Below are 26,458 nucleotides of genomic sequence, written 5' to 3'. Positions count from 1 at the left end.
CTACGGCATCTCAAAATTGACAAAAAGTACTATTGCCGCTTTTTTCTAGTTTTTCAAGCTAAGGTCTTTTAAGGGTATATGCGAGCACACTCGTTCGGTTCACCTAGCCGACTTCAGATAGCCGCCAGCCGAACTGAAGCATGCTGATGCCTTAAGAGGACTACATGGTTGAAAATGACAATACTGTATAATATTATGATTGACAGATTCACTAAGGACTGGTATGTTGAATACATGGTTGAAAATGGCAATACTGTTTGTGGTTGGAGGATTCACCGAGGATAATTAAGTTTGTTTGATATATGTTCCATATCCACCCCAGTTCACCTTCCTATTGGTAGTGGGTAATAAATCCCTGAACTGTGGGTTCAGTCTGCTGTCAGACTAGGGGTTTTCCCAGGAGGTTGTAGTTAAGACAACAACAAGGGCAGGGTCATGACCCCTGACCTTTCCCAGGTAAAAGGCCCTGAGCCTCTGGATAGTTTGTCTGCTTCCCACCTCTGATGTGGTGCACCAACATCAAAAATCTGTAAATGCTTCTTTCCCCCTAGGTAGGTACCAGTCCCCACAAGGAGAGGCGGTGGGGAGGTGTAAAATGGTCTCAAGCTACCTAGCTATATAGGGGAAACAGTATGAGACAATGGAAGAAAGCTGTCTTAAACTTACTCTTTCACAAAGGTGTGTAACTGCTGCTTCACAGATCTCTGGGCTTGATCAAACAGAATCTGAAACACAAAATGAGTTTCCATTAACATGTGTTGATCAGGAGTGTGGAGTGAGATGTTTTGAGCATGTATGTAACTTATTTTGTGCCCACAAATGTGGATACTGAGAGGTTTCTGATTTTGCAGTGCTGTTGATTGTCCTTTAATAAAATATGATCTCAACCAACAGGGGGCGATAAAGGACTGCATTTATAACACTTTAATTATATTTTATTCAATACAAAATTGCAAATACAGTAAGACAAAATTGAGATCACCCTTTTCATGCATACAAATATTGTGAGATGAATAACATTAATGTGCGCACAAACACACTCAGACATGAACACACACACACCACAAAACCTCTCCTTCATTCAAACCCCCCCCCCCCTTTCCTCTCTTCTTCTGAGGACATTCACATTGATTGCTTCTGCCACACTGCGGCTGCAGTAAAATAGGTCATTGGGGCAGAGAGGGAGGGTGGAAGTGAGCGAGAGGGAGGGGAGGAGGCTTTGGGTACAAATTTGACGGCACTGCAGCTACAGAATCTACACCAGAGCTACAGAACAGTACATGGTGAAAAGACATGCAATCAAGCACATTGTTCTTCTCTGGTTTTGTCCATAAAACAATGGAATTTGATGTTGATGTTTAGCAATTAGCAGGGTTAGATCAGAGGTAGGGTGGATGGTGGCCCATCCTCTCTATAACTTAGGGACAGAGTGATTGGTAGCTGGGAGCCTGCCTGTGTCCGGATTAGAAGGCAGATTTGGGATGATTTTTGGGAGACCATGTAAAGTGGCTTGACCAAAGCAAAGCCTCTCTTTTTGGATATGTTTCAACCCCCAGGGTTCCAAAACCTGTTGCCGTCATGCTGAACCATGGTAGGATAGCATTGGGGGGTTTTCATGACACAGCCTATCACTCATTCTAAAGTCATGAGGCAATGTGGGCGTGATTGGTTGCATATTTTATATGACTCTCTCTTTTATCAGTGTATACTACATAATCATCACAATTGAAGAGAAACCACATACAGTACTGTAGCTATGGCACATGCATTGAATAGAACGTTGACTGATCTTATTACATGGAAAAGAACATGCCTGTGTATCAGGCATGTATCAGGCATGTCATATGGTGTTGCTACCATGCTGTGTTGTCATGTGTTGCTACCATGCTGTGTTGTCAGGTGTTGCAGCCATGCTGTGTTGTCATGTGTTGCTGCCATGCTGTGTTGTCATGTGTTGCTACCATGCTGTGTTGTCATGTGTTGCTACCATGCTGTGTTGTCATGTGTTGCTGCCATGCTGTGTTCTCATATGTTGCTGCCATGCTGTGTTGTCATGTGTTGCTACCATGCTGTGTTGTCATGTGTTGCTACCATGCTGTGTTGTCATGTGTTGCAGCCATGCTGTGTTGTCAGGTGTTGCTACCATGCTGTGTTGTCATGTGTTGCAGCCATGCTGTGTTCTCATGTGTTGCTACCATGCTGTGTTGTCATGTGTTGCTGCCATGCTGTGTTGTCAGGTGTTGCAGCTATGCTATGTTGTCATGTGTTGCTACCATGCTGTGTTGTCATGTGTTGCTACCATGCTGTGTTGTCATGTGTTGCTACCATGACGTGTTGTCATGTGTTGCTGCCATGCTGTGTTCTCATATGTTGCTGCCATGCTGTGTTGTCATGTGTTGCAGCCATGCTGTGTTCTCATGTGTTGCTACCATGCTGTGTTGTCATGTGTTGCTACCATGCTGTGTTGTCATGTGTTGCAGCCATGCTGTGTTCTCATGTGTTGCTACCATGCTGTGTTGTCATGTGTTGCAGCCATGCTGTGTTCTCATGTGTTGCTACCATGCTGTGTTGTCATGTGTTGCTACCATGCTGTGTTGTCATGTGTTGCAGCCATGCTGTGTTCTCATGTGTTGCTACCATGCTGTGTTCTCATGTGTTGCTACCATGCTGTGTTGTCATGTGTTGCTACCATGCTGTGTTGTCATGTGTTGCTACCATGCTGTGTTGTCATGTGTTGCAGCCATGCTGTGTTCTCATGTGTTGCTACCATGCTGTGTTGTCATGTGTTGCAGCTATGCTATGTTGTCAGGTGTTGCAGCCATGCTGTGTTGTCATGTGTTGCAGCTATGCTATGTTGTTGTCTTAGGTCTCTCTTTATGTAGTGCTGTGGTGTCTCTCTTGTCTTGATGTGTGTTTTGTCCTATATTTTAATTTTTAATCCAAGCCCCCGTCCCCGCAGGAGGCCTTTTGCCTTTTGGTAGGCCGTCATTGTAGATAAGAATTAGTTCTTAACTGACTTGCCTAGTTAAATAAAAGTTAAATAATAACTAAAAAACTAATATCAACATACAATTACAATGACGTCAGAAGATGACCTTATTAAGACTTTAAGACTTCATACGTCAGCATGGCAAACCTAACACCACCATGAGCCAAAACGGCACATTTAAAACATGTCATTTTGTTAAGTTAAGACCAGAAGTTGTAACCACAATGCTACAAAGTGTGTACGGGTGTAATTAACAAGGTATAAGCTGTGTATTTTCACAGTTAGTTTTATTGCTCTATATACTTCACTGGGTCCAAATAAGGCAATTCATGAGAGAGAGAGAGAGAGAGAGAGACATAGATAGACAGAGAAAGAGAAAGGAAGAGAGAGAGAGACTGGGAGAGAGAGAGAGAATAAGAGAGAGAAGGGCAACAGAACAGTCCTTCCTTTTGGAAGCGTAGTCTTTCTCCCACCATGACAGGACCCAGCGCCCCTCTTGATTAACAACGAGAGTCTGCCTCATCCAATCAGCCATAAATATGCTAATCCAAGGGTTACACCTCACTGTGTCCAGTAAATGTACTGCCTTTGATGCTTCTGGCCCTTCTAAAGGTTTGTGGGCTCGCTCTCAGATGAAGCGGCTTGTTGGGAGGCGGACGCCGACCACCTTTTGTCACTGTAAATCAGCAGAGCTTGGCGAGGCAGAGGGAAAACACTAAACAGCAATGTCTTTCTCTCTCTTTCTCTCCGTCTCTCTGCCTCTCACCGTGTGTGGTCGATTGATTTGCTTTGCCTGATCCAAGTTAATAAGCCACAAAACAGCAAGTGAGAATTGAAATCTCGTGCGAAATTTCAGACACACGGGCAACCAAAATGCAATCAACAGGGCCTGGCAATAAACACTACTGTATAAGTAAATTGGGCTTGCCAGATTAGATACCCTTATGGGACGTACGTCTGACGTGTTGGTGTATAGTTGGGGGAGGTTTGTGGTGGATAACGTATTCCACAGAGTTTTAAGTAGAGAGGTTTGTAGTTAACATGCCTCCAGGCATGCGTGCGTGTGTGTGTGTGTGTGCGTGCACATGTGTGTGTTATGGAGACAGACAAGTGCTGAGGGGTTTCCTAGCCCAGCCCGGCTCGGCGGTTGGGTTGGTTTGTGCAGCCTGTGGCATTCCTGAGCTGCTTTGTGGTGACAGCAGCCTGTGTGTGTGGAGGCAGAGCGGCTGGAGATACCTTGCCTTAATTAGGCCAAGATGCCACAGGTGCTCCCTGTTTGCGGAAAGAGAGAGAGAGACTGCCTGCTGGTTCACTGATCCATCTCTCAAGACAGAAATAGGGGTTGTGGATAGAGTTTCTATGGACTAGAATAACAGGGAAATGTGAAACACATATCCTGTATGTCCTGACAGTAGACCTCTAGAATGAGGGTATAGACAATGGGATCACAACTGCACTTACATAGGCATGTTGGGACAGGGGGATATTTGATGCAATCAAAAGATTAGATATCACCAATCCACTCAGCACCAAGCAATCCGATCCCAACTGTACTTATAGTAGATGGCTTTATCTATTTTGTAGTGAAATGCTGTATAGATGCGGTAAAGAGGTCAATGGAACTCGACCAAAACAATGGAAATGCCATGGAAAAGCGTGGGGGAAAGATGCCGTGGGGAAAAGATCCCGAAACTCCCCATTCCCCCCAGCAAGATTACCCTACATTTAGGCTACTGTTTATATGTGTAATTCACACTATGTTGAGGTGAAAATAGGAGTATAATGCTTGTATGGATGTCAACCCAATACATGTTCATGTCATCATCACCAATCAACTGCATTACAGCTAACTCTCTGCATGGAAAGGTTGCAGGAATGCTATTGGTGGAATGCTAGAATCCCACTCTGTCCTCTCATCCATCAACAAGAGACCAGAACTTGGCATCACACTTCAGAATTTTACTAATGTAGAGAATCCAATCTAAATGTATCACAATCCCACTCCCCTGGACCAGTATCCAGAGAATCCCTACTGGCTGATCCTAACTGGAACATGATGGGAATCCTGCATTCCACTTCAGAATTTTACTAACGTAGAGAATCCAATATAAATGTAGCAGAACCCCATTCCCTTGCCCTGGACTAGTATCCAGAGAATCCCTACTGGCTGATCCTAACTGGGAATGTGATGGGGATTGGAATGGGAATCCTTCCCATCACATCCTCATGCTTTGTCTACAGCATCCAGCTCCACAGCTCTGGATGGTCACGTTGCTGTACCCCCCGCAGATAATCCAGGGATTGTGTGTAAATAAATAGTGTTCAGTAACTGTTTTATTACATTAAGACTTGGCAATAAGCCCTCACATCCCCCAGTCTCTCCCCAGTCTCTCTTTTCCTCTCCCACATCGGTACCATCACCCCATTTCTAAAAGAATGGATGTTACGAGAGACATAAGTACATTAATAATTAATCAACAACTCAAATGTACCTTTCACGCTTGAATGAAACAGTGACTATTTAACAATTGGCCCAGTTTTCCTTGATGATTTGTTGTTCTAAAAGACAGAGAAATATATTGTGAACCCCTCAGAGAAGAAAAAACAGGCCTAGTGTCTGAGCTTAGAAGGGAGCTTTACTTGGCTTGCTTGTGTCTTACTTCCAAGCAAACCTAGCTTGTTTGTTCTGTTGTGGTGATTATCCTGGCCTGGCATAGTAACTGAATTAGCAGGAAGTGGAGAGAGAAGAGTGCCAGGGCGCTCCCTTTAGACATGTGTGCCTCCTTCATGTGTATGTGTCTCTCTACCCACATGTGTATGACTGTGAATATGGGTTATGAATATGGGTATGACTGTGAATATGGGTTATGAATATGGGTTATGAGGGCACAATGAGTTGGCTGTGACAGGGGCAGTTGGCACTCAATGGTCCCATTTGTATGGGTCTTTTAGTAGTCTGGAGGGGTGCCCACAGTGGCAGCTGCCATGCCCCTCCACCCACACACACAGACACACACACACGCACGTACACACACACACACCCCCTTCATATGGGGTTGAAGGGCATGTCATAAGCTGCAGATGTACCCCTCATCATTTCTTATTCATTAATCTCTTGCAACACTGCTGGAGTCAAGAAATGAATGGACACATGGAGACTCAAAGGCCACTTCCAAAATGCTGCCCCTTTGTCGATAAGAAACCAAAGATGTAGCTAAAAGATGAAAACCTACAGTAGTTTTACAATGATAAAAACTGCAAAGCCCTTATCGTCAGATCAGAAGGGGGACATGGCAACTTTGACTGGTGATCTGTGTAAAGATCATTACTATAAAGGTGCAATATGCAGAAATCGCTCCGCTATTTCCCGGTTGCTAAAAGTAGCAGTTCACCTAACTTTAGTTTATGTGACAAAACAAGCAGTGCAGAAAATCATTGTACCATCTAAACCGCTGTGAAATATATTTTCAATAACCAAAAATATTGTATTTTAAGCTGTTTGAACCTTGTGTACAAAACCGAAAGTAAAAGATGCAAAAACTAAAACATAAGAACGGGAAGCATAGAAATAGCGCACATATACTGAACAAAAATATAAACACAACATGCAACAATTTCAACAATTTTACTGAGGTACAGTTCATATTAGGAAATCAGTCAATTGAAATAAATGAATTAGGCCCTAATCTATGGATTTCACATGACTGGGCAGGGGTGCAGCCATGGGTGGGCATAGGCCGACCCACTTGTGAGCCAGGCCCACCCACTGGGGAGCCAGGCCCAGCCAATCAGAATGATTTTTTTCCCACAAAAGGGCTTACAGACAGAAATACTCCTCAGTTTCATCAGCAGTCCGGGTGGCTGGTCTCAGACGATCCCACGGGTGAAGAAGCCGGATGTGGAGGTTCTGGGCTGGCATGGTTACATGTGGACTGCGGATGTGAGGCCGGTTAGACGTACTGCCAAATTCTCTAAAACGACGTTGGAGGTGGCTTATGGTAGAGAAATTAACATTACATTCTCTGGCAAAAGCTCTGGTGGACATTCCTGCAGTCATCACCAATTGCACACTCCCTTAAAACTTGAGACATCTGTGGCAGTGTTTTGTGAGACAAAACTGCACATTTTAGTGGCCTTTTATTGTCCCCAGCACAAGGTACACCTGTGTAATGATCATGCTGTTTAATCAGCTTCTTGATATGCCACACCTATCAGGTGGATAGATTATCTTGGCAAAGCAGAAATGCTCACTAACAGGGATGTAAACAAATTTGTGCACAAAATTTGAGATAAATAAGCATTTTGTGCATATAGAACATTCAGGGAACTTTTATTTCAGCTCATAAAACATGGTACCAACACTTTACATGTTGCGTTTATATTTTTGGTCAGTATTAGAACAGATATAGCGCTTCTTAGACTTGCTTTTAATGAGAATGACAGATCTATAACTACATTTCTATTTGAATTTGGTCAGGTCGCCCCAAAATGTTACATATTGCAGCTTTAAGCATTTTTCATATGTCAAATAATGTGAAAGACCAAAGAGAGATTCCCCCTGATTCCTTTCATACCATACATACTGTATCACCATCAATCCTGTCTATGTCCTAGGTCTGCTCCTCCTCAATCAAGACATCAAAGCAACACAGAGCACCACTGAGACCCACACTCTTAGAACAAAATATGCTATCTAGAACCTAAAAGGGTTATTCGGCTGTCCCCATAGGAGAACCCTTTTTGGTTCCAGGTAGATCTCTTTTGGGTTTCTTGATGGAACCAAAAAGGGTTCTCCTATGGGTACAGCCAAATAACCCTTTATTCTAAGAGTGCAGTAATGCTAATGTACAGCAAGCTGGCTTTCATGTGGACTAGAGGGAGCAGGGATGGGAGATAGAGAGGGGAGGAGAGGGAGAGCAGGGAGGGGAGACTGAGGGAGCAGAGCAGGGTGAGGAGAAGAGACTAAGAGTGGATGGAGGGAGGGGAGACTGAGAGGGAGAAGGGTGCTCCCAGCTGGGTGTTCATCAGACTGTCCAACACTCTCTCCCAGGTGAAGGGCAGCACCCCCCAGTCTCTACCAGACAGACAGTAATGCTACTGGCTTTACCAGTTACACAAGGCCAAGAGCGAAGATATGAATGGTGTACCTACAGTAAACCAGTGTTTCCCAACTCCAGTCCTCGAGTACCCGCAACAGTAAACATTTTTGCTGTAGCCCCGGACAAGCACTGTGATGACCTGTATCCGTTTTACTCATCACTTCACTGCTCCTCTGACCGATTCAGGTTTTGCTGGCTTCTCTGATTCACATTGCACCTTGGCCTGCATGATGAAAACCGGGTCAGACGGGGCCATCCATGTTGCTCCTACACTCTTAATTCACTCTGGCCTCAGTGACCTCACCCATTAACCTCCCATTTATAACGCTGCTCTTTCTCTCTAGATATAGTCTCTCTCTCCTGATAGAAAAGGCAATGGTGATTTGCTATCGTGCCCCTTTTCCTGGCCTCAGAAGGAATGTGAAGCTCACGCTCCTCTAACAGGAACATCAAACATGCACCAGGGTTTAGACTAATGGACTTCAAAGAAGCTATAGAGAGCAGGGGGTCTGAGTTTGGAGGGAGATGGTGAAACAACACAGCAATACATTACAGGGCTTTTGGTTCAAGGCAGGAGCTAAGTCTGAGCTAGGTCTGTGGAGATGCTCCCTTAGCCTCCAGATGTCCAAAAATACAGTGAACGCTGTGGTTTTTCTGTTGCTCTATTCAAAGTTGTTATTGCAATTGGTGACTGCATTGATGCTTCTCGTGTAGCCAACTGAACAGGTATAACTTCTGCAAAACATCTCCAAGTAAAGGAAACATGTATTTTAACTGTAATACCTGTGTAACGGTTTTCATCAAACATTACACAGTAACAGCGTTCCCGTCAAATAACTGGCTGCATCTCTCCACTGTCACATTTTCCAGACTGTACACATTACAAAAGCAACTAAAGGAGTCTAAGACAGCTGCTATGCCATATCCAAACCTCTCGTGCCCTCTGATCTACTGGGGGTCTCCTTTAAGACAGTGTGACAGTGTGCTGATTGGCAGATGGTCATAGTTACACGACCACATACAGAGTCAGGACAGAGCCATCAAATAACAGAGAACAATGAGAAAGAGAGACATTGAATGATTTGTGAATGAAATGTTACTGCATGTTGAATCATTTAAAGACAGGTCAGACTGACCCCCCAGGCGTGTGTTAAAGGGAATAGGAGACCCTTGTAAATGTCTGTCCATGTTAGCATTTCAAGATGTTATGATACTGTATCATTGTGCTCAGTGCTACCTGGTCTCTATGGACTTTCAGTACTGTATCGGGATTGGAGTATGTGGGTACAGTTTGGGGAACAGAGAGAAGGAGGGGGAGGGAGGGAGGGAGGGAGGAAGAGAGAGAGAGGGATAGAGAGAGAGAGAGAGAGAGAGAGAGAGAGAGAGCGAGAGAGAGAGAGAGAGAGAGAGAGAGAGAGAGAGAGAGAGAGAGAGCGAGAGAGAGAGAGAGAGAGAGAGAGAGAGAGAGACTTACCATGTGGTAGTTGACTATTTCCTGAAGGCTCTCCCCGCACTTTTCCAGGCACTCCTGCAAGGAAAACAAGACACAATAGCTTCAGAATATTGTATTACAGCCTTTTAACAAGATTAGAGACAGAGAGATCCTGTTCCCTTCGCTAATGCTGCCATGCCAAGTATAATTTCATTTATTTATTTACATACACAAATAGTAAAATTAAGTTAACATTTTTCAATTTTACTGATGGATTTTGTCCCCCATATTGTACAAGACTAAGAGAGGAGGGAAACATAATTGCAGGCCTGACTCTTCATTTTTTCTATGGAAAATACAAATAAGAGCAGCATTTAACAAGAATTAGACATGAGGGTGAAGCCATTGGAGAGCCAAGCACTAGCAGGCCTTTAATACCACTTAATGTTGGCGGCAACGAGTCTACTACTTCTGGCATACACTCAGCTCTTATGGAGAAAGTAATGGAGACGCTGGTCCTGGAACCCTGACCAAGACGTAGGTCTACTGTCGTGAGCCTCCACTCCAGGCCTGATCCTTCCACTGACACTGATTAATCCATTAGTAGAGTAATCAGGCTTACACACAGACTTACTCAGGCACACAGTCAGAGAGCAGGAAAGTACTACTTCCAAGACTAAGCACTAAACAGAGCTTGGCCCCAAGACATTCAAGTGTGTTTTAATATGTACCAAAAGGCTAGTTTGTGCTTTGTAGGAATACATTTTATGTGATGGACTTAGATATTATTACATTTTAATTTTAGTCATTTAGCAGATGCTCTTATCCAGAGCGATTTACAGGAGAAATTAGGGTTAAGTGCCTTGCTTAAGGTCACATCGACAGATTTTTCACCTAGTTGGCTCGGGATTCGAACCAGCGACTTTTCAGTTACTGATCCAACGCTCTTAACCGCTAGGCTACCTGCCGAAAGCCTAGGTGTGTTGTGCTGTAATGTATATGATTAATATCCAGTAAATAGTGAAAGTGCATAATACATAATAATAATAATAATAATAATAATAATAATAATAATAATAATAATAATAAACATAACAAGGTTATGACGCTATAACCTAACACATAGAAGACAGCTTATTAGACATTCTGGAATATGGCATTCCGGATCCAACTGAACCTCACCGAGATCATCTCATCCTTCTTGCATTGTTGGGACAGGTCCCGGATCCCGTTCACAAAGAGTTTGTTGGCGCTGACATACGCCTTCCCTGCCTCGATCATTCCACTGCATAGCTTCACCAACTAGGGGAGGAGAGGAGAGAGAAAGAGACGGAGCGAATGAGTGAGTGTGTGGAGGTAGGTAGAGGAAAGTAGAGTACGCGTACAGAGCATCAAATGATATACAGTGCCAGTCAAAAGTTTGGCCACACCTACTCATTCGAATGCGGTCCAGGACTGGGGAATTAAAAGTGTGGATTTCAATGTAAAGACTTGTTGGTTACAACCACAAAGATACATCTATAGACTGATTTATCTACTCTATGGTTGCAATATGGACATTTTGGACAGGATCTAACTGCCGAAAGAGCTCTTACAATCCACACACTGACAAATAAAGAGCAAGATGACAAGTCACATTTCTAAGTTCATAGGAATCTACAGAGAGGTGGAAGACTTGAACCTAGGAAATCACCAAAGGCCTGTCACAATGTTTAACTTCTGACAGCTGAACTTCTGACATGTAGCCTATGTATGGTTCACTACAATGTGTGTTGTTTCTTTCTACATTCGCAAGACACTGAATCAAGGCCAGCCTCTCTCTCTCTCACCCTTCTCAAGACGGCCTTCTCAAGCAAACTGACATTTCCTCACAGCTCCTAGCCAGACTCAACTCAGGGCTGGACAACCAACCCTATCCTCTCATGCTAATCCCTCGGGAGTGAACTGGGAATGGGCTGCCAGTGTTTTCTGTTGAGAGGAGAGTCCCACCTGTTTCCCTACTGAGGGATAAGAAAAGGCAGACAGAGGCAGGATTAGTGGTTTGACAGTTGGGTTCCTGTTGGGGTAGAGTAATGCCCTTCAGTGTATTGTGACAGTACACTAGTAGATTTGGGCTTCTGGTGAGAGTTAACATGGGTGAGTCAAATTCAAACCCAAACGGTATGAATAACCTGAAAAACCCTTGGGCATAACACTTGATACATGGTCTCACATATGTTTATTATTCAACAATGAATACCAAAAGATGTAAGCTACATACAGGTAACTGCCTAAATAAAGAAACACCTACATAAAGTGGCTTAATAGGATGTTGGGCCACTACGTTCCAGAACAGCTTCAATGCATCTTGGCATAGATTCTACAAGTCTCTGGAACTCTATTGGATGGATGCAATGAGAAATTCCATAATTTGGTGTTTTGTTGATGGTGATGGAAACGCCGTCTCAGGTGCCGCTCCAGAATCATCCATAAGTGTTCAATTGGGTTGAGATCTGGTGACTGAGACAGCCATGGCATATGGTTTACATCATTTTCATGCTCATCAAACCATTCAGTGAACACTCGTGCCCTGTGGATGGGGGCATTGTCATCCTATGGGGGCATAGCCATGGGAGCCAAAATAATGGCCTGCCCAGCATTTTTATACATGACCTTAAGCATTATGGGATGTTAATTGCTTAATGAACTCAGGAATCATACAGTGAGGGAAAAAAGTATTTGATCCCCTGCTGATTTTGTACGTTTACCCACTGACAAAGACATGATCAGTCTATAATTTTAATGGTAGGTTTATTTGAACAGTGAGAGACAGAATAACAACAACAAAATCCAGAACAATGCATGTCAAAAATCTTATAAATTGATTTGCATTTTAATGAGGGAAATAAGTATTTGACCCCTCTGCAAAACATGATTTAGTACTTGGTAGCAAAACCCTTGTTGGCTGTTACGGATACAGGTATCCTGTGTGTGTTATTGTGTTTTTCTTCTCCTTCTGCCCTAATCACAGGTGTCCTTTGTGTTCCTGATTGGTGGTCGTTGGGGTGTCCCACCTGTCCGACATCCGTTTGTCTGCTGATTGCTGAGGTGGACCAATCAGTGGACATTCCTCTGTATTGCACCACCTGTTTCTGGTTTTTCACTTACACATCCCATTGTTTAAAAAGCCAGTCAGTTGTGTTTGTAGAGAGAGACTATTTTCGTATGTGAGTATGGATACTGTGGTGTCCTGTTTTTTGTGTACTCACTCATTTGTTGGTTACTCTGTATGGTAACTATGTTGTGTGTTTCTGGGAAAAGGGGGATTTAGCGAGTTGCCCTTGGGCATTCTTTACCCGTAGGAAGACATTGTCTAAAAACATTAGTTAGAACTGAGCGGACCACCCACTGTAATTTTTGTATGGTTAGCAGTAGCTTAGCGGTTCTTGAGGCAGGCTAGATTAGTTTAGTTTTTTTTTACATTATTGTTTCATTTCTTGGGTCCTGCTTAGCCCTTTTTCCCAAACCTTTACCGTGTGTTCAAAATAAAAAAATTATGTTTGACGGTAGCTTATGGTTGTCGGTGTATTTTTTGTTCTCACTGTTTCCATGTCACGATTTGCATGAATTATGTTACGGGTCTCTTTTCCATCCACCCTAGACTTTTAAAGCCACGGGGTTCGTAACATTGGCAATCACAGAGGTCAGACGTTTCTTGTAGTTGGCCACCAGGTTTGTACACATCTCAGGAGGGATTTTGTCCCACTCCTCTTTACAGATCTTCTCCAAGTCATGAAGGTTTCGAGCCTGATGTTTGGCAACTCAAACCTTCAGCTCCCTCCACAGATTTTCTATGGGATTAAGGTCTGGAGACTGGCTAGGCCACTCCAGGACCTTAATGTACTTCTTCTAGAGCCACTCCTTTGTTGCCTAGGCCGTGTGTTTTGGGTCATTGTCATGCTGGAATACCCACCCACAACCCATTTTCAATGCCCTGGCTAAGGGAAGGAGGTTCTCACCCAAGATTTGACGGTACATGGCCCCGTCCATCGTCCCTTTGATGCGGTGAAGTTGTCCTGTCCCCTTAGCAGAATAACACCCCCAAAGCATAATGTTTCCACCTCCATGTTTGACGGTGGGGATGGTGTTCTTGGGGTCATAGGCAGCATTCCTCCTCCTCCAAACACGGTGAGTTGAGTTGATGCCAAAGAGCTCGATTTTGGTCTCATCTGACCACAACACTTTCACCCAGTTCTCCTCTGAATCATTCAGATGTTCATTGGCAATCTTCAGACGGCCCTGTATATGTGCTTTCTTGAGCAGGGGGACCTTGCGGGCGCTGCAGGATTTCAGTCCTTCACGGCGTAGTGTGTTACCAATTGTTTTCTTGGTGACTATGGTCCCAGCTGCCTTGAGATCATTGACAAGATCCTAGTTCTGGGCTGATTCCTCACCGTTCTCATGATCATTGCAACTCCACGAGGTGAGATCTTGCATGGAGCCCCAGGCCGAGGGAGATTGACAGTTATTTTGTGTTTCTTCCATTTGCGAATAATCGCACCAACTGTTGTCACCTTCTCACCAAGCTGCTTGGCGATGGTCTTGTAGCCCATTCCAGCCTTGTGTAGGTCTACAATCTTGTCCCTGACATCCTTGGAGAGCTCTTTGGTCTTGGCCATGGTGGAGAGTTTGGAATCTGATTGATTGCTTCTGTGGACAGGTGTCTTTTATACAGGTAACAAACTGAGATTAGGAGCACTCCCTTTAAAATGTGCTCCTAATCTCAGCTCGTTACCTGTATAAAAGACACCTGGGAGCCAGAAATCTTTCTGATTGAGAGGGGGTCAAATACTTATTTCCCTCATTAAAATGCAAATCAATTTATAACATTTTTTTGTTGTTATTCTGTCTCTCACTATTCAAATAAACCTACCATTAAAATGATAGACTGATCATTTCTTTGTCAGTGGGCAAACGTACAAAATCAGCAGGGGATCAAATACTTTTTTCCCTCACTGTACCTGTGTGGAAGCACCTGCTTTCAATATACTTTGTTTCCCTCATTTACATTTTAGTCATTTAGCAGACGCTCTTATCCAGAGCAACTTACAGGAGCAATTAAGGGTGAAGTGCCTTGACACATTGACAGATTTTTCACCTAGTCGGCTCAGGGATTCAAACCAGCGACCTTTCGGTTTCTGGCCAAACGCTCTTGCCGACTAAAGTGTTTTTTTACTCAAGTGTTTCCATTATTTTGTCAGTTACCTGTATGTATGTACAGTATATTAACACCCAAATCATGACATCTGACGAGCCAAATAGCCGTATAATGTCAAACTGAAACATTCTGCATTTTCACGGTCAATGCTCATTTGCAGCCCAGTGCAGGATGCCAACAGTGATGATAGTGAAGTAAGAGTAAAGCAGCAGACTAACCTCCACTGACACATAACTCACATAATTCAAGATCAAATGGAACAAACGGACTGGTGACATCATGAGCATTACCACAAAGCATCAGCCTTCCTCGTTAGAGGGTAACCCAATGCTTTGAAAGCCAGTCTAATGCATTCTAATGTTGTCAGTCCTCTTCCCTTTCCCCCCTGCCCTGCCTTGCCACTTCACGTTCAGCCCACACAAACCTGAGCTGCTGAAACATTAAGCAAGTCGACTGAGTGAGATTATGCTTTCCTTTTTAGTCACGCCCAGTAGTCAGTGGTTTAACAAAGTCAGGCCATCCCATTACAAGCATACAGTGTTATACTGATGGATGTAAATGTACAGTAGTAGGACTCTCCAACTAGTCCTACTCAGGTTGTCTAGATAGGAGGGCTACATGCCACTTTGTTAATCAGTGTGTGTGTGTGTGTGTGTGTGTAAATGGGGCACTCTAGTAGGCAGTTGGGTACTGTAGCAGGTTAACAGGTTTAAACTGGTAGCTACTATCACTTCATCCTTTAATCCTGCAATATACAGTCCTGTACACTGAGTATACGAAACATTAGGAACACCTTCCTAATATTGAGTAGCACCCCCCGTTTTGTCCTCAGAACAGCCTCAATTCATCGGGGCATGGATTCTACACGTTGTCGAAAGCGTTCCATGTTCGCTGGCCCATGTTGACTCCAATGCTTCCCACAGTGGTGTCAAGTTGGCTGGATGTCCTTTGGGTAGTGGACCATTCTTGATATACACGGGACACTGTTGAGCGTGAAAAACCCAGCAGCGTTGCAGTTCTTGACACAAACCGGTTCGCCTGGTACCTACTAACATACCCAGTTCAAAGGCACTTAAATCTTTTGTCTTTTTTTTCCATTCACCTTCTGAATGGCACACATACACAATCCAGGTCTCAATTGTCTCAAGGCTTAAAAATCCTTCTTTAACCTGTCTCCTCCCCTTCATCTACACTGATTGAAGTGGATTTAACAAGTGACATCAATAAGGCATCATAGCTTTCTCCTGGATTCACCTGATCAGTCTATGTCATGGAAAGAGCAGGTGTTCTTAATGTTTTGTATACTCAGTGTATATGCCTGTAATCTCATTCCATGATCAGTGTAGTAGTAGATGGGATGTACAGTAAGCTCAAAATGAACTCCTAAATATGCTGTAATGGATATATCACATGCTTTCTATCAAAATAAAACCATTGAGCACTTGAAGCCAACAGTTAGCAGGACAACAGTGGTTTAGTTAAGCAATAAGGCCCAAGGGGGTGTGGTATATGTCCAATATAACATGGCTAAGGGCTGTTCTTATGCACGACACGAATCGGAGTGCCTGGATACAGCCCTTAGCCGTGGTATATTAGCCATATACCACAAACCCCCAAGGTGCCTTATTGCTATTATAAACTGGTTACCAACGTAAATAGAACAGTAAACAGGTATTTCTGGTTCATACCCGTGGTATTGTCTGATATACACACGGCTGAAATGCTGTTTCAGCCAATCAGTATCAGGGACCCAAACTACCCAGTTTATAATATGGCTTATACTACAGGGATAATAGGATAGAGGCTAGTTGAAAAGGCTTCCTGAGGAATGCTAAAAGATAAAGGGTTATTAAAACAAAGGTTTCTTACCTTGTCTAGTTTAACTTCAATCTCTACCACCTCCGTCTCCACTTCATTAATGTTTGCCCTGCAAAATAAAAACAGTTTTATTAGTACAGAGAAGAGTTATATTGCATTTATCATAATGATTTTCGCTCTATACACTGTGACTGTACCACACATTTCCCATATCCTTGGAAAGAGAAGGGATGTAACATACATCTTAGACTGACAGTGATGTTCTTGGATCTGAACACAGACATGTTCAAGCTGAGACAGGCCAGTTTGGGAGTTCTCTGGGGAAGTGTTAACTAGTTAAGTGACAGAGAGAGACGCTGGCTGAAAACAATTGAGCTCAGACATAACAGAGTGACAAGATGTTCTGCAGAGCTGTGGTTCAGTCACACCCCAAAAACTCTTAATCTAGTCACTGCTACCACCACACCCCAAAGCACATGGGACCTCTACCTCTGCCCTGCCCTTAGGGAGTGGGTTACACAGTGGCCCACGCTGTCCCTGTCCTAGCCACTAGCCCACACCACTGTTTATACAAGCCTCAGCTGTGGGTGTGCACTGGGGAGGCTTCCTCAGATTGCTTGGAGACCATATTAAAGGGTGCGATGGCTTCAAGACCAAATGAAATGGTGATGTGATATAGGGATATGGGCGAAGGGCTGTAACATAATTATAACAACTCAGTGAAATCGGTACAGATCCATCTCTATCTATATCTTCTGATCATCCTCCCATACTTTCTCACTACCCTGTGGGATTGGGAAGGTCACACTTGACTTGAGTCAGTCAGTGTAAATTAGAAAACACATCATAGATACAGTCACCTCCAAAGGTATTGGCACCCTTGATAAAGATGAGCAAAAAATACTTTATAAAATATATAATCCAAATACTGATGCGAATTGGAGTGCCTGGACACAGCCCTTAGCCGTGGTTTATTGGCCATATACCACAAACCCCCAAGGTGCCTTATTGCTATTATAAACTGGTTACCAACATAAGCAGAACAGTAAATAAGTATTTTTGCATCATACCAGTGGTATATCTTCTGATATACACACGTCTGAATGGCTGTTTTAGCCAATCAGCATCCAGGACACAAACAACCCGGTTTACCCATTGCCTGATTTATGAAGGGCAACAACCATTTGTCTCTTTTCATTTGTGAATTCTTTGCCTTTTCCCATGATAGATGACAAAGGGATGGATGACAAAGAGATTTGATATTCATGTTACCAAATACAGTTACTTAAAGACATGCTCCGGAACTTTGGCAAGTATTTTTTTAAACCTCCTGCTTTGGGCTGGATGTGTCAATGTGTAGTTCATACATGCATAATCGATTAGCAGAATTACTGTTTTAGCTTAATTAGCCACGAAATCCCTAGTTTGAAAGTGACTGTTTACTGGAAGCTGTGTGGCGACATTTTCCCTACATTTTCCCCTATGTGGGCCAGCCCCCTAGCAATTCAAGTTCCAGCAATCAACTTTAGCCCCTCTCCATTTGAGTGACAGCTAGCAAGATGCACACACAACAGAGCGATAGACTGAGAGCAATGACGTGGTGCACATACTGTATCTGCACATATCTGACGTGGTAAGCAATTTTCGGGTGACCACTTTTGGCTTGTGAGCGCTACTTTCAGAACTACTAGCTAAAAAGTATGCAAAAGTACCAGAGAATCTCTTTAAAAATATTTATAAGAATCTTTAGGTATGCCAATAATTCTGACAACTATCTTTTTTTAGAATGTATTTTATTACTTGTTAAACAAAATATCTTTCTCTGAGCAATTCTATTAGTTTAAAAGTATATAATTTTCCCATTTTATTGAGCATACAATATAGCTCAGTATTTGTTTTATTTATTTTATACATACTTTTTTGCTAATTTTTATCAAGGGTGCCAATACTTTTGGAGGTGACTCCATATTAGCAGAAAGCAGCAGCACATCTCTCACATGTTTTCCATTGGAACGAGAGGAGATAGAGGTTGCAGAGCACAGCAGTGCTCTCTCTCTCTCTCTCTCTTTCGCTCTCCCTCTCCTCTCTCCTTTTATCTCCCCCTTTTCCCAATCCTCCCCCTCTCTCCCCTTCTTCTCTCTCACCCTCTCTTTCTCTCTCCCTTTGTCCCTCTCCATCCCCCTGGCCATGGGTATAATATAATAATATAATATGCCATTTAGCAGACGCTACATTTTTACGTATGGGTGGTCCCGGGGATCGAACCCACTACCCTGGCGTTACAAGCGCCGTGCTCTACCAATTGAGCTACAGAGGACCGTACAGGGTACTGTAGATTAGGCCAGTTGGCTGGCTCAGGGGAGGAAGGACGCCACGTGCTCTGGCCTTTCGCTCTGCCACAGCCTTTACTCTCACTACTGTCAGTCAACTGGAGCATGCCTGAATACTACGAACAGGGAATATCGGAAGGTCAGACTTAGAGATGGATTCCAACCATACTGCTGCCTAATCAATACCAAACATTTGGCTCTATGTTTTTATAACCTCAACTGATTCCCCTTTTTATAACCTAAACTGATTCCCCTATTTATGACCTTACCTAATTCTGCTTTGAGACATTTAGGCCTATTGACCGCACCTACCAGTAATCCTACTGCTTGCAACTCATGCTTTTTTAAATAGCTGATGACAGTTTTAAACAGCCCTGTTAATATAATATGATAAGCTCTGCTTTTGTAGAGCTATGTAGAGGCAGCATAACAGTGAGTGTTCTTGAAATGTCATGTTGATCTTACTCTCCCATGTGTCTGCAATGCGTGATGCTGAAATGGTGACCCATTTATAATAGCATCCGAGTTTATTCTCTCTGCAAAGTTACTTCCAAAAGGAGTTGTCCTTCTAGTGACTGTGAGCACAAAATAACGGTAAACACTCTTCCTAGTTCCTACAGTATCTAATCAATAGTGTTGCTATTGATCAACAATTGTTATTGGTAATAAAGGACAACAGTGAAGCATAGACAAGCATAGACAAGCTAGATAGGAAAGGGCTTTAGTTCAAAAACTCCTGTATAGAGAGCGGGGGCTAGCCTCTCTTGTCATTTGTACAGTACTAGAGCATGGTCCCCCTGCAGGCAACACGTCTCTCCTCTACACTAGCCTAGTGGAGCTAACATGGAGTGGACCCCCTGCAGGCAACACGTCTCTCCTCTACACTAGCCTAGTGGAGCTAACATGGAGTGGACCCCCTGCAGCTGTTAGCCTTCCAGATGTTTCTCCCTTGTGGTCGGGGGCTGGCTTGGGGGACAGCTGCTCCCCCTGGCCCCCAGGCCCTTCACCCCCATCGCCCCGTCTCACTGCACATTACTTCCATAATGGATGCGCACAGCGCCCCCAGGCCTTTTGCCATGGTAACCATCCCCGAAGTGGGCTGCGGTGGATCCCATTGTGGAAGTCAGTCAGTCGACCCCTACTCTACACACAGTCACACCACAGGGAGTGGATAGGTTATATGACACAACAGCCTTGACAACAGCCTGTGCTGAGTAGCCTAATCAATGGACCACTGCTGTAAATAAGTCATCAATAGACCTTTACTGCCACTCAATAACAATAAACATGTCTTTAGTTCCCTTACTCGTTCCACAAAAAAGTGCTATGTCCACCTCATTGACCTATATGACTGGACACTTAGGATTAATGGTGTGTCCTGACGTCTGATGAAATATGAACAAACTCACATGAGTTGAGTGCAGTAGCAGCCACTAACAGGTTTGGGCAGCTTAATGCTGTAGTGCTGGAGGTACTAGCTTGGCCTAGCAGGCATAATCTGGAAGTGTTTTTTCTGACATGGTACATTGCAGATCTGGAGCAGTGTGTGTGTGTGTGTCTGTGTGCGCACGCGCGCTTGTGTGTGTGAAAAATAATAAACAGTACGATTGTGCTGAATAAGCGCTTCTCTGGCTGCTGTTGGCCCGTTGACATGCTGACTGAACTTCCCCAGGAGAAAGGAAGGGAAGGGCTGAGGTGATGTTTACTATGCCAAACTAATGACTCCAAACACAAAACGCCTCTGTTTTCCCTTACTTCTTTCATGGGCCACTTCTCATCCTAACTGGATTCACATGCCAGCTACCCTGGAGACAGTTGAGGTTCTTGGCAGGAGTTGTATTGTGGTGCTGTACATTTGCATTAAGCTTATATGCATAAGAACACCCATACACAGCCAAACTTCAAAATGTAGTCTGCAGCTCTGTCATTGTCAATAGTAAGCAGGCAGGGGCAGACTGCTATGGACTTGATGGAGGAGAAGAGAGGACAGACAGCTGAGCCAGAGGCCCCTGAGAGTTGAGGGTTGGGAGAGCCAGCACCACCCAGCCTTGCTTGGTGCAGAGCTGACTGGTGGCTGGTGGCCTGGCCTGTCCTCTGTGTGTAAGGAGCAGAGGGTCTGCTGAGGAGAGGAAAGAGCCAGAGACAGGACCAAGACCTGAGGTACTGACCCCTGAACACTGACTGAACATCAGAGCTACAACCAAACCAAACGCCAGCTGAGACGCACCAACCTACTGGAAGTCAAACCCGCCCCCCAGTGGGGGACCCAATCAACCAATTAATGATTTCAAAACACCCTCAGACAGCCCAGCATACAAATGAGAGAGAGAACAGCTGCGAAACTGAACAGAGCATTAGCTGCAAGTGATCCTTTGTAATCACTGACTGGACTGTTTGATCAATTGTGAGTATACTTGTATGCTGCCCAGTTTCTTTAATCTCAAATTATATTTTTGATGTAGAAATGTAGCCAATAAGCCATCAACAATGTTTTGCCTTTGATAGCTCTAAAAATCATCATTTAGAAATGGGGACATTAGGGTAACATAATTTGATATGACAGGGGACAGAGAGGGTGTTTACAGTCAGTTAGTGGGGAGGAGAGTGGGCTATTTGGGGGGAAAGGGGGGTGGGAGGGGGTCTGGGGACGGCGGGTCCCTGTTCTGTCTGAGGGCCCTATTGTGTCAAAGGCACTTCCTCTCTGGGGGTCGACAGCATTTTGTTGGAATATTGATTGCATTAGTACTAATTGAGGCCCTTGTGCATGGCTGAATGGGTGATTGATGGGGGGGGATGTGTCTCTGAGCGGATTCCCTGTATTCCCTTCCCTTTGGCCTTAAATTGCATCCAGGGTTATTCTTAGCTAGCTGCTTGTCTCCTTATACCCCATCACCCCATGCCCTGCCCAGACCTCTGCTCAGCCACTGTGTGATGCAGGGTCAGACAGATGCCCCCAATTATTTACATTTTTTACATTTTTAGTCATTTAGCAGACGCTCTTATCCAGAGCGACTTACAGTTAGTGAGTGCATACATTTTACATACTGGCCCCCCGTGGGAATCGAACCCACAACCCTGGCGTTGCAAGCGCCATGCTCTACCAACTGAGCTACAGGAGGCCAACTATGCCCTTCTAAAACAAATCCATCCCAACCTATTTTCAGAACAAAATAGTTGCCTCGAATGCCATTAAAATATCTTATTACCCCAACACGTGCAGTAGCTACAGTCTCTTCAGTATGTTATTTCAATCTTACAAACCCTCAAGTTACTGAGCTCTCATTTAACTCATGCTCTTTCCTCTTGAAGGCTTAAAGTTATATCTCTGGCTGCACTGCTTTCTTTTCTGAGAGTGCTGCACTAAAAACCCACTGAAAAACATTGCTCACTTCAGTGCACTAGACTACATAATAGTGTTGCTGCATTACCCTCAGACGTTCCTGAACACACACTTCTGCACTAATGGCCTCATAGACCTGACACATCTGCAAAGCAATAATTGCTCATTTATGCTTCGATTACACCACACTGGGAGACAGAGCGTGCTACTGTCATTTGATGCATTGATTCTATTGCATGTAACATGTAGCCTAAGCCCTAAATGGCTGTGGCGGTCACAAAATTTTGTCAGCTGGTGATTGTCAAGCAAAAAACTGTCGGTCTCACAGTAATTGACCGTTAATTAACATAAACAAATTTAGCATCTCCTGGCTTCCACACATAGCCTACAAGCCACTGATGCAGACCTTTGGAACATCAACATTTAAAAAAGTCTAACAAATCCATGTAATATAGCCTACACCTTCACAATAAATCCATTATTTATTTTAGACAGGTCTAAAGAAGCATGATATGAAGAAAATGTAGTCTATTTCAGAAGAACAGAATAACATACTCTGCGTTGTCCTTATGTTAGGCCCTGATCTGGCTATGCCATATGACTGTGGGCTACACGAGTTCATTTAGCAGACAAGATTTGCTTAGAATTCCATGGCATTATTTTATAGTATGAAGAATACAACTGAACAGAGCTGAATAAAATATAAATGTTTTCTCCAAATGATTTGAGGGAGTGCACACATGCGGCTATTTTGTGTTGAGCAGTTAACAAAGAAATAGGTACTCCTAAATGCTTAATTTAGAGTTATTCATGTAACTTAAGTTGGGCTACAGTTGAAGTCAGAGGTTTACATACACTTAGAGTCATTAAAACTCATTTTTCAACCACTACACAAAGTTCTTGTTAACAAACTATAGTTTTGGCAAGTCGGTTAGGACATCTACTTTGTGCATGACACAAGTCATTTTTCCAACAATTGTTTACAGACATATTATTTCACTTATAATTATCTGTATCACAATTCCAGTGTGTCAGAAGTTTACATACACTAAGTTGACTGTGCCTTTAAACAGCTTGGAAAATTCCAGAAAATGATGTCATGGCTTTAGAAGCTTCTGATAGGCTAATTGACATCATTTGAGTCAATTGGAGGTGTACCTGTGGATGTATTTAAAGGCCTACCTTCAAACTCAGTGCCTCTTTGCTTGACATCATGGGAAAATCAAAAGAAATCAGCCAAGACCTCAGAAAAAACATTGTAGACCTCCACAAGTCTGGTTCATCCTTGGGAGCAATTTCCAAATGCCTGAAGGTACCACGTTCATCTGTACAAACAATAGTACACAAGTATAAACACCTTGGGACTACGCAGCCGTCATACCACTCAGGAAGGAGACGTGTTCTGTCTCCTAGAGATTAATGAACTTTGGTGCGAAAAGTGCAAATCAATCCCAGAACAACAGCAAAGAACCTTGTGAAGATGCTGGAGGAAACAGGTATAAAAGTATCTATATCCACAGTAAGACAAGTCCTATATCAATATAACCTGAAAGGCCGCTCAGCAAGGAAGAAGCCACTGCTCCAAAAACGCCATAAAAAAACGCCAGACTATGGTTTGCAACTGCACATAGGGACAAAGATCGTACTTTTTGGAGAAATGTCCTCTGGTCTGATGAAACAAAAATAGAACTGTTTGGCCATAATGACCATCGTTATGTTTAGAGGAAAAAGGGGTTGGTTTGCAAGTCGAAGAACACCATCCCAACCGTGAAGCACGGGGGTGGCAGCATCATGCTGTGGGGGTGCTTTGCTGTAGGAGCGACTGGTGCACTTCACAAAATAGATTGCATCATGAGGAAGGAAAATTATGTGGATATATTGAAGCAACATCTCAAGACATCAGTCAGGAAGTTAAAGCTTGGTCGCAAATGGGTCTTCCAAATGGACAATGACCTCAAGCATACTTCCAAAGTTGTGGCAAAATGGCTTAAGGACAACAAAGTCAAGGTATTGGAGTGGCCATCACAAAGCCCTGACCTCAATCCTATAGAAAATGTGTGGGCAGAACTGAAAAAGCGTGTGCAAGCAAGGAGGCCTACAAATCTGACTCAGTTACACCAGCTCTGTCAGGAGGAATGGGCCAAAATTCACCCAACGTATTGTGGGAAGCTTGTGGAAGGCAACCCGAAACGTTTGACCCAAGTTAAACAGTTTAAAGGCAATGCTACCAAATACTAATTGAGTGTATGTAAACTTCTGACCCACTGGGAATGTGATGAATGAAATAAAAGCTGAAATAAATCATTCTCTCTACTATTATTCTGACATTTCACATTCTTAAAATAAAGTGGTGATCCTAACTGACCTAAGACAGGGAATTTTTACTAGGATTAAATGTCAGGAATTGTGAAAAACTTAGTTTAAATGTATTTGGCTAAGGTGTATGTAAACTTCCGACTTCAACTGTATATGTTTAGATTTTTAATACATTGTAAGGCTGCATGATGCGACTCTAATGATGATTTGAAAAAAGTTGCTTGAAAGGCATGAGCTTTGCTTGTTTTTTGCACAGGCTGTACACACTTTATTAGTCTCTCATTCACAATTTGACAAGCACTTGATAATGCCTCGAATTTCACGGCGGCATCCCCTTTGTGGCCGTAATTCACCCTAAAGAAATCCATGCCTTTTGCGACCAGTGGCCGTTGTGCCCTTCTTCCATCACGTGATCGGGTCTTTCTCACAGGCTACAAGTGAAGACAGACACATCGGGGACACAACTGCGCGCGTCCATATCCAATTCCGAAGAACTGTCCACATTTACTTTTCGTCAGCCAACAAGATGAGTAGGCCTAATGAACAGCAAAAGCACTAGCCTATGTCAATCTACTATGCCCCATAGTAAAAATGTCGACCTATTCTATTCTGTCCACGAGAATCCAAATAGGTCAGATCAAGTTTGCAATGAATAACTTAAATCAGACCCCCTCTCACCCGTAGAGGGGGGAGGAAAGAACTAGTGGGTATTAACAACTTACATCCTGTTGTAAATCAAGGGAGACGATCCAGGCTCTCCCTCTCAAGATTCACCAAAGGAATGTTTTTTGTTTCAACAGACTTTATCCCGCTGAAACTCTAACATGTTCAAAAACAAATACTGGAACAATATTTCTAACATAGAACATGGGGAATGGTCAGAGGCAATCTATAGGACACTAAGGTCATTTTGTTTGTTATTTTGTGATGTCATAAACATTTTTATAAAGGAAATACTGTAACTTGGAAAGTATACCCACTACATGTATGAAGTTTCCATACTATGCGTTGTGCATGTAATATGAAAAATGATGAAAGTATTTTTGTTAAGAGAGGGATGTGATTTGAGAAGTTATAAGAGATAATTGTTTTCCATGAGCTTTGCAGAGTGAGTAATCGCCGCCCAAAGTGAGGTCAGATTGCGCGCCAGCCTGCCGGAACCGCCCCTTTTGACCAGAATGTATAAATGATGGGTTAAGAAAAAACACATCAGAGCAGAAAAGGGTGAACCGGCAGCTACACATTTAAAATGGTTGGAACTTTGAATCTCAACACGAGGTGAAGAAAATAAACTCACCTCCCGGACAATCACTGGTACGGCTGATTAGCTGTCCTAAGTAAGGTATCTTCGAAAGCGAATGGCTAGCCTATCTTCAAAGAAGCAACTTCAAGAGTGAATGGAAGGAAAATCAATTCTGTAGTTCTGTTCAGGACTACAAGACAAGTTACCGGATACCGGACAACTACGAAGAAGGACAACAGTAGAAGACTGTTGGAACCATTTCAAACAATCAGAGCCTTACCAGCGTGCCGCAAAAAGGCCCAACCTCATTTCCAAGGCTGCCCTGTTCAACAGGAGATCCCCGGCAAACCCAGGCATTTCACGTAAATACATTCATGATTTCTTACTCAAAGCGGGCGGCGGTTCATGTGCCAAGTATATGGTTACTGTAGGTGAGAGTAGTTTCTGAATGTACCAATGTTAAGTGTCTCTGTCCCTCCCTCTCTTCTTTAACTAGCAGCCATGTTGTTGTCATTCCGCTAGGGACCTGTTTTCTCCAGTCAATAACCGGTGCAGAGTGTGTATGTTTATCCTGTGTTCACATTTAATTAGCTAGTAAATAAATAATTAAACCAATTTGTGTAGTACTGAATCATGAGTAAGGCTAGGGTTTTTGCAGATGCAAGGAGGTTACGACTGTTCAGAATTATGATAT

The 26,458-nt window shown here is 43.4% G+C and overlaps 1 protein-coding gene across 1 annotated transcript in view; it reads right to left on the bottom strand.

Moving 5' to 3' along the window:
* The window catches only part of LOC311149978 (arf-GAP with coiled-coil, ANK repeat and PH domain-containing protein 3-like), a 94,071-nt gene that overhangs the window by 23,150 nt on the left and 44,463 nt on the right, over positions 1 to 26,458 (bottom strand). The window contains exons 2-5 of the mRNA XM_084187198.1: positions 16,587 to 16,644; positions 10,703 to 10,822; positions 9,563 to 9,616; positions 667 to 725 (exon numbers count right to left, since the gene is read on the bottom strand). Of these exons, the coding sequence (XP_084043324.1) occupies positions 667 to 725; positions 9,563 to 9,616; positions 10,703 to 10,822; positions 16,587 to 16,644 (291 nt within the window). The remainder of the gene's footprint in view (positions 1 to 666; positions 726 to 9,562; positions 9,617 to 10,702; positions 10,823 to 16,586; positions 16,645 to 26,458) is intronic.

This window comes from Coregonus lavaretus, assembly GCF_964263955.1.
Source record: "Coregonus lavaretus genome assembly, chromosome: 22".
NCBI lineage: Eukaryota > Metazoa > Chordata > Actinopteri > Salmoniformes > Salmonidae > Coregonus > Coregonus lavaretus.
This window is presented reverse-complemented; position numbering and strand designations above follow the sequence as displayed.